Source organism: Sprattus sprattus (genome assembly GCF_963457725.1).
Source record: "Sprattus sprattus genome assembly, chromosome: 3".
In the NCBI taxonomy this organism is placed as follows: Eukaryota; Metazoa; Chordata; class Actinopteri; order Clupeiformes; family Clupeidae; genus Sprattus; species Sprattus sprattus.
The window spans coordinates 1,671,480-1,680,210 of NC_137922.1; the positions used below are offsets into that span (position 1 = coordinate 1,671,480).

The 8,731-nt window shown below is 48.0% G+C and overlaps 1 protein-coding gene across 1 annotated transcript; it reads left to right on the forward strand.

Annotated features, from left to right (window-relative positions):
• Window positions 1–2,814: 2,814 nt before the first annotated feature.
• smg8 (SMG8 nonsense mediated mRNA decay factor) lies at window positions 2,815–8,665 on the forward strand (the record flags this gene model as incomplete). The annotated part of the gene is made up of 4 exons (XM_080835911.1): window positions 2,815–4,348; window positions 4,578–4,723; window positions 4,922–5,809; window positions 8,182–8,665. 4 exons carry the CDS (start codon window positions 2,815–2,817, stop codon window positions 8,392–8,394), a joined length of 2,781 nt encoding a protein of 926 aa, XP_080692037.1. The 3' UTR covers window positions 8,395–8,665.
• Window positions 8,666–8,731: the final 66 nt, after the last annotated feature.

An 8,731-nucleotide genomic window follows, 5' to 3' on the forward strand; every position in this document is an offset into this window, starting at 1 on the left:
ATCTTTATGATTGGGTTGAAACAGAACTTGGAATATTTAGATTTATTGTGGGTTTAATTTTTAAATCAATTTACTATACTCAAAAAATCATGTCCCTAGTTTTCATGTCACTACCGAAACACAAGAGTTTTAGTCCATTGGCTGAGCCTGTGTTTTAGCCACGACTCTGCATTTTTGACCATGCAGTGACACTGCATCTCTGTCCCTCATGGTTGAATGGTAAGTAGCTAAATCCCATAGTTTTTATATAAATGTGTTCCAAAGTCTGAAAATCGACGTGTAACCTTAAGAATTGTCACTACCGAAACGCATGTTTTCTTCAATTAAGTTAACCTTTTGGGGATTCATGGAAAATCTTATGTTTGTATGTGTGTTCACCTCTTCAAAGATGTGTTTGAAAGCCGTGTGCTTGCTAGAATTCTTTATTTATGCTTAAAGTTAGCTAGAATTGTCACTACCGAAACAGTCACTACCGAAACATATGGTAGTGACCAGATGATTTGGGTAGTGACAAAATGAAATGGTAAGTAGTTCAATCCCATAATTTTTAAATAAATGTGTTGTGTGGACTAAAGGGCGGCCCAGAGCACCTTTTGGATGATTTTGGGAGAAAAATTAACATCCATCCAACAGTGCAGTCACTACCGAAACAGTGCAGTCACTACCGAAACAGATAAATTGAACTTGAAAATTTGGTAAAAAATTCATTTTTATGGATTTCATTGTGAAAACCTTCAAGAAATATTTGTAAAAATACTCTTCAGAGAAGGGAAGGAAAACAATCTGAACAGGTCAATAATAATACTTTTTTACTATAGTAAATGTGATGTTTCGGTAGTGACAATTTTTGGAAGAGGAAAAACATTCCGACACATTCTGAAAATACAATATAAAACTTGACTGTTCTTTTACTAGATATGTGTACTTTAGATATGGTACAATATACATACGGACAAAGTTTTGGGAATAAACCATAAAAAAATTCAAAATATATCCGACATGACTTTGCATCAATTCGGTAGAATGGCCCTTATACCTAGTATAATTGTATTTTATGTAAGCATTCCTGGGTCGGGGTACTTTGGTTTGACCTGAGGACGGAGGTGAGAAACTCTCAACTTCTCAACTTCTTCCTATTTAAATAGATGGTTACACCCCTAAACCTAATGTATTTAACACCCTGTCCCTTAAGGGATGGCAGATATGCTGAGGTGAAACGCTGAGAGGCAGTGTGGATGTTCAGCCTCTGTCTCAACAATGTGTGGCCACCATTGTTCAAGATTAAACCTGGATCATGACTGACAAATCCGAAACTGAGTTTCCAATATATGGTATGAATCTAAATACTATCAGCACACACACCCTCGCTACACATACTTGCATGTGCACAAACTCACTCACGCACGCACACACACAGTTAAGTAAGTCCTGTGGTGATGGTAAATAATATTGACTTCTGAATCTTTTTCTTAGGCTTAACGCGTTCCTTAAGGTTGCAACTTGACCTGCATCATGCATGGGGCGACATCCCTTGAGTCTCCCATGATCTTCAATGCAGTTGATCTTTTTCTGTTAGCTGGCATACACCACTGTTATAAAAAGATACTTTGATTCGTCAGATCTATGTTCAATGTACATCCTATGATATAAGTTTATAGTTGCACTGCAGGACTGGAGCGTACCTTGGGGCGGTGTGTGTGTGTGTGTGTGTGTGTGTGTGTGTGTGTGTGTGTGTGTGTGTGTGTGTGTGTGTGTGTGTGTGTGTGTGCGTGCGTGCGTGCGTGCGTGCGTGCGTGCGTGCGTGCGTGCGTGCGTGCGTGCGTGCGTGCGTGCGTGCGTGCGTGCGTGCGTGCGTGCGTGCGTGTGTGCGTGTGAGTGTGTGTGTGTGTGTGTGTGAGTGTGTCTGTGTGTGAGAGAGTGTGTGTGTGTGTGTGTGTGTGTGTGTATCGTGTGTGTGTGTGTGTGTGTGTGTGTGTGTGTGTGTGTGTGTGTGTGTGTGTGGCCTTATTTTCATGATAAAGGAAATTAAATTTGTACAATATTAATTAGCACAATGTTAAATAGTAACAGTTAATGCATTCTTACTAAATCTACCTCCAGATTAAACTGGAATATAATCAAATTAAATCAGTTATTTTTTAAATCAAAAGCATAAATATTTTCTATACATACCGTTCCAGTGAAGGGATGGGAAGTTTCATGATACATTACATTTGGGGGTTTCTTTAAGGTGCTCAGGTCTTTTATTTGGATTTTTTGGAGCCAGAGAAAGGTAGACAAATGAAATAAAAGGTAGTCCAAGGTTCTAATCACACCAAGATCATGGTTTTAACTCCCAAGGAGCACACATGATGAAAATGTTTAGTGCACTGTATAAAATGTATGTACTGATGAAATGTGAATGAATGACTATCAGTTTGAGTTATTGTGATGGCATCATGCACTACAATGCTGGCAGTTTAGTCTTAGTCTTATTCTGATTTGCCATGACTAAGGCATTTTAACTTTACTTTCTACCAGATATTACATCAATACACTTTACAGGCCTATGTGGGCATGTTTATTCATTCAGTACATCAATTGTTCAGTCGGGATCATCAGGGAAATGGGCTATTATACTGATGTGATACTGTTGGACTGTGATCAAATACATACAAGCGCAAACTATATCAGCACAAACCACCAATCACAGACTCAAGTTCATATTTTTTACGTAATGGACTTTACTGCTGTTGTTTCCGCACGGTCACATTTTAACGACGGTCACGGAAGTGATCCATTCCCTGCCACTAATGTTTTGAAGCGTTGGCTATGATGGCTGTGCCAGTTAGTATAGGAGCGTTTTTACAGTCGGAGATCATAGAAGACCCTCTCTACAAAGATGAGGGTGTTTGTGTTTTGGGAATATTTGGTAAAAGCGCAATGCAACCCGGATCAATCAAAGAATCAATCGTGAACACCCTGTCTGACAAGCACATTTTCTCTCTGTTCGGACTTGGTGACGCGGATAATCAGGACAGTGAAGCCGTGATTCAGGTCTATTATAATCAAGAAAGTCGTGTTTTATACCTCGTGCTGACTTCAGTGTTTGATAATAGACAGCTTCTCAAAGCATGTGAGTCTTTGTGCGCGGGTGTCGGACACGCAGAGGCTCATGAGTTCTGGAAGGGAGCTGAGAAGCAACACTGCATGTTGTTGCTGTACCTCTTTTCGCTGTGCCATGTTCTTCTGTTGGTACACCCAACCTGCTCGTTTGATGTGACTTACGACAGACTGTTCCGCGGTTTGGATGCCCTTCGTCAAAAAGTACTACCACTGCTCCGGGCTACTTTGAAAGACACGCCTGTTTCAAAAGAATGGAAGATGAACTGCCGCCCCTGTCCGCCTCGTTTGTTATTCGTTTTTCAAATGAATGGTACAATCAGAGTCGGTGGTTCTGGAAGTGGTGGGAACGGCGCTGATGGTTCTGGAGGAAACTCGGAAAAACCCAAAAAGCATTCCCCGCGAAGACGTCTGCAGCACGCACTTGAGGATCAAATTTACAGAATTTTTCGTAAAAGTCGAGTCCTCACCAATCAAAGCAGCAACTGTCTCTTTACAGTACCAGCTAACCAGGCGTTTGTGTACGTGGTTCCTGGACCCGACGAGGATCCAGTAGGTTCGCTGCTCGTACAGTTGCGCTCCAACTGCGCCTTGCGGGAAAATGACACAGGTGCTCCAGTGCCAGGTCAAAGGCGCTACAACCAGATGCGCCACTCGTCTAGACAGCCCTCTTTTAATGTGGAGAACAGCAACCTCTCCTCAGGAGGTCAGCTCGTGGATTGCACTTTGAAGGAGTTTTTATGGCAGCATGTGGAGTTGGTGTTGACCAAGAAAGGCTTTGACGACAGTGTAGGTCGCAATCCCCAGCCCTCCCATTTTGAGTTGCCCACTTACTCCAAATGGGCTCAAGTGGCCTACAGACTCCACCAGGTGATGATCACCAACACGGAGGAGGAAATGGCTGAGGTTGCCATCAAAGTCCAGGCGTCGCCGAAGGTGTTGGAGGGCTTCCTGGACGCTGACGCCAAGTTCTCTGAGAACCGCTGCCAGAAGGCTCTCCCTCTGGCCCACAGCGCTTACCAGTCCAACCTCCCTCACAACTACACCACCACGGTCCACAAAAACCAGCTTGCCCTAGCCCTGCGTGTCTACAGTCAGCATGCCCGCGGAATTGCCTTCCAACGCTATGCCATTCAGCTGCATGAAGACTGCTATAAGTTCTGGAGCAATGGCCACCAGCTCTGTGAAGAGCGCAGCCTTACTGACCAGCACTGTGTGCACAAGTTTCATCTCCTGCCCAAGCCAGGTGAGCACTCCACAGACCTCTGTAGACAATGGTTAAATAACTTAATCTAGCCATTTTATGTTTACAAAGTCAATTAAGTACTAGCAAAAATGAGGGACGAGGGAGAGTGTTGCCAAACATTTTCTAGATATGAAGGATATCTGGGTCATGAAAAGTCTTGGAAACAGTCTTAGGGTTTCCTATTGTGTTCCACAGTGGATTGACTTTGTTTTGTTTTGTCTCTATGTAGGAGAAAAGCCCGAGTTGGACCACAACCCTCCAATCATGCCACACAACAGCAGAGGGCGCTCCACCAGCTCGTGTAACTGCGGGAGGAAGCAGGCCCCTCGGGAAGACCCCTTCGATATTCAGGGGGCCAACTATGACTTCTACCAGGTCAGTGAAAAGTGACTTCCTTTGGTTATACATGAGCGTTTTTTTATCTGTCTTTTGTTTGCGTTTAGTGATTGATTTGGGTTAATTAGGTGAGAGACTTGACTCCCATCCCAAGACATTCATTGTAGTGTAATTGTAGTGTTGCTGTTGTTGTTGTTGTTGTTATTTAATGCACTTGTTTACTGTTGTGCTGTGCAGATGCTAGAGGAGAAATGCTGCGGTAAGCTGGAGCGCATCCAGTTCCCCGTGTTCCAGGCCAGTACCCCTGATCCAGCCCCGGCCCCAGCCTGCGACGACACCAGCAGGACCCCCGAGCCGGTGCCACCTGCAGGTGTGGAGGGCGAGAATTTGAAGGAAAAAGAGGGCGGCGTGACCCACACGCCCGGCGACAGCACCAGCCTCAGCCTGGCCCTCAGCCTGGGCCAGTCCACCGACAGCCTGGGGCCTTACGGGGACGGCGCCGAGGGCCAGGAGAAGCGGCCCAGCCTGGTGGACCGACAGCACTCCACCGTGGAGTACCTGCCAGGCATGCTGCACTCGGGCTGCCCCAAGGGCCTGCTGCCAAAGTTCTCCAGCTGGTCTCTGGTGAAACTGGGACCGGCGAAGTCGTACAACCCCCACTCGGGCCTGGAGCAGCCGGGTTTCCTGCCCGGCTCCAACTTCCTCCTGCCCTGGGACGTGGTGATTCGGTGTCGCTCGGAGGACGACGTCGTGGGCGCGGCGGAGCCTCTGGACGGAAACTCCTCCTCCTGGCCGGCCCCCAACAAGGCGCTCGCCGGGAAGCGGGGTGGCGCGGGGTACCTCTGGCGCGGCCGGCGTCGGGATGACGTAGCTCGGGCCTTCGTGGGGTTCGAGTACGAGGACAGCCGCGGACGGAGGTTCCTTAGCTCGGCGCCGGATAAGGTGGTGAAGGTGCTGGGTCCGGGCGGGGCCAAAGAGCCCGCCACCAGAGCACTGAACTCAGACATGCCGCTCTATATCCCCTCACCCACACAGGGCAGGGGTGTCAAACCCCACTACGCCCAGCTGGCACGCCTCTTCATCGTGGTGCCCGATGCCCCTCTGGAGCTCATCCTCAGCCCTAAGGTAAACTCTCCTCAACTCTCCTCCTTATATTTCTCCTCCTCCTCCTCCTCCTCATCTCTTCATCTCAGTCATTCACACAGTCTCTCCATCATTCCCTCTGTCTGTGACACTGACATCAGATAGCCTTGGGAAAATCCATTGCATGCCATCCTGCTTTTTTTCCTCCCCCTCTTCCTCTTCCCCTCATCTCTCATAGCGTCTCTCTTCCCCTCATCTCTCATAGCGTCTCTCTTCCCCTCATCTCTCTTCCCCTCATCTCTCATAGCGTCTCTCTTCCCCTCATCTCTCTTCCCCTCATCTCTCATAGCGTCTCTCTTCCCCTCATCTCTCTTCCCCTCATCTCTCATAGCGTATCTCTTCCCCTCATCTCTCTTCCCCTCATCTCTCATAGCGTATCTCTTCCCCTCATCTCTCTTCTCCTCATCTCTCATAGCGTCTCTCTTCCCCTCATCTCTCATAGCGTCTCTCTTCCCCTCATCTCTCATAGCGTCTCTCTTCCCCTCATCTCTCATAGCGTCTCTCTTCCCCTCATCTCTCTTCCTCTCATCTCTCATAGCGTCTCTCTTCCCCTCATCTCTCTTCCTCTCATCTTTCATAGCGTCTCATTTCCCCTCTTCCTCTTCCCCTCATCTCTCATAGCGTCTCTCTTCCCCTCATCTCTCTTCCTCTCATCTTTCATAGCGTCTCATTTCCCCTCTTCCTCTTCCCCTCATCTCTCATAGCGTCTCTCTTCCCCTCATCTCTCTTCCCCTCATCTCTCATAGCGTCTCTCTTCCCCTCATCTCTCATAGCGTATCTCTTCCCATCATCTCTCTTCCTCTCATCTTTCATAGCGTCTCTCTTCCCCTCATCTCTCTTCCCCTCATCTCTCATAGCGTCTCTCTTCCCCTCATCTCTCTTCCCCTCATCTCTCATAGCGTCTCTCTTCCCCTCATCTCTCTTCCCCTCATCTCTCATAGCGTCTCTCTTCCCCTCATCTCTCTTCCCCTCATCTCTCATAGCGTCTCTCTTCCCCTCATCTCTCTTCCCCTCATCTCTCATAGCGTCTCTCTTCCCCTCATCTCTCTTCCCCTCATCTCTCATAGCGTCTCTCTTCCCCTCATCTCTCTTCCCCTCATCTCTCATAGCGTCTCTCTTCCCCTCATCTCTCATAGCGTCTCTCTTCCCCTCATCTCTCATAGCGTCTCTCTTCCCCTCATCTCTCATAGCGTCTCTCTTCCTCTCATCTCTCATAGCGTCTCTCTTCCCCTCTTCCTCTTCCCCTCTTCCTCTTCCCCTCATCTCTCATAGCGTCTCTCTTCCCCTCATCTCTCTTCCTCTCATCTCTCATAGCGTCTCTCTTCCCCTCATCTCTCATAGCGTATCTCTTCCTCTCATCTCTCATAGCGTCTCTCTTCCCCTCATCTCTCATAGCGTCTCTCTTCCCCTCATCTCTCATAGCGTCTCTCTTCCCCTCATCTCTCATAGCGTCTCTCTTCCCCTCATCTCTCATAGCGTCTCTCTTCCCCTCATCTCTCATAGCGTCTCTCTTCCTCTCATCTTTCATAGCGTCTCTCTTCCCCTCATCTCTCTTCCCCTCATCTCTCATAGCGTCTCTCTTCCCCTCATCTCTCATAGCGTCTCTCTTCCCCTCATCTCTCATAGCGTCTCTCTTCCTCTCATCTTTCATAGCGTCTCTCTTCCCCTCATCTCTCTTCCCCTCATCTCTCATAGCGTCTCTCTTCCCCTCATCTCTCATAGCGTCTCTCTTCCCCTCATCTCTCTTCCTCTCATCTTTCATAGCGTCTCTTCCCCTCATCTCTCATAGCGTCTCTCTTCTCCTCATCTCTCATAGCGTCTCTCTTCCTCTCATCTTTCATAGCGTCTCTCTTCCCCTCATCTCTCTTCCCCTCATCTCTCATAGCGTCTCTCTTCCCCTCATCTCTCATAGCGTCTCTCTTCCCCTCATCTCTCATAGCGTCTCTCTTCCCCTCATCTCTCATAGCGTCTCTCTTCCCCTCATCGCTCATAACGTCTCTCTTCCATCTGTTGCCCAATAGAAGTGTGTAGGAAGTGTGTATATGCTGTGTGTTTCAGCTACTGATCTTTCATCTTAGACGACCCACTGCAGTGACATGTCTGTCACATTCACACGACCACTTCTCTGCCATTGCCCTTTAGCAGCACAGACAAGTAGACTGGTATTGATAGATTGAAGACAGTGAGCATAACAGGATATTGGTGCTAATGTGGTAGAGTGCACAAGGGAATGCTCATTGAAGAGCCTAGTGGGGGACACCACATACAACAATTCAAGGTGAGTTTACTTACTTTACCATACTCATTATTGCCGTACAGCATACAGGATACTGTGTTTTTATTCACCTGCTCAGGTGCAGCCAGGGTCGCTCCCGTGTCCCTCGTTCCACCCAGAGAAGCCGGAGGTGGTGCTGTCCCCGGACAGCGTGTGGGTCCTGCGCTTCCCCTACTCCTACATGACGGACCGCGGGCCCTGCTACCCGCCCAAGGAGAACCAGCCTCTGGCCAGCTACAGGGTGCTGAGGGGCATCCTCCGCGCCAGCACAGCCAGTCCCCCACCTCAGTGAGCCTGACTCTCTCTCTCACTCACACACACACACACACACACACACACACACACACACACGCACACACACACACACGCACACGCACGCACGCCTGCTAATGACTTCACAATGATGAGAAGCAGGAATGGACTCTTCCGTGGAACCATGGAAACTGGTCGGCTGTTTGACCCATTTTGAATTCTTCAGCCGTAAAGGTCACCTATGGCAGTCTCTTCTTTAATTTGACAGAAGGGTGATGTGGGTGGTTTACCTGGTATCATCCCTATGTTATGATTAAGGTTTTCCCTTGTCCAGTTGCTTGAGATTGTCATGTACTCTAATATTGAAATAATAATGT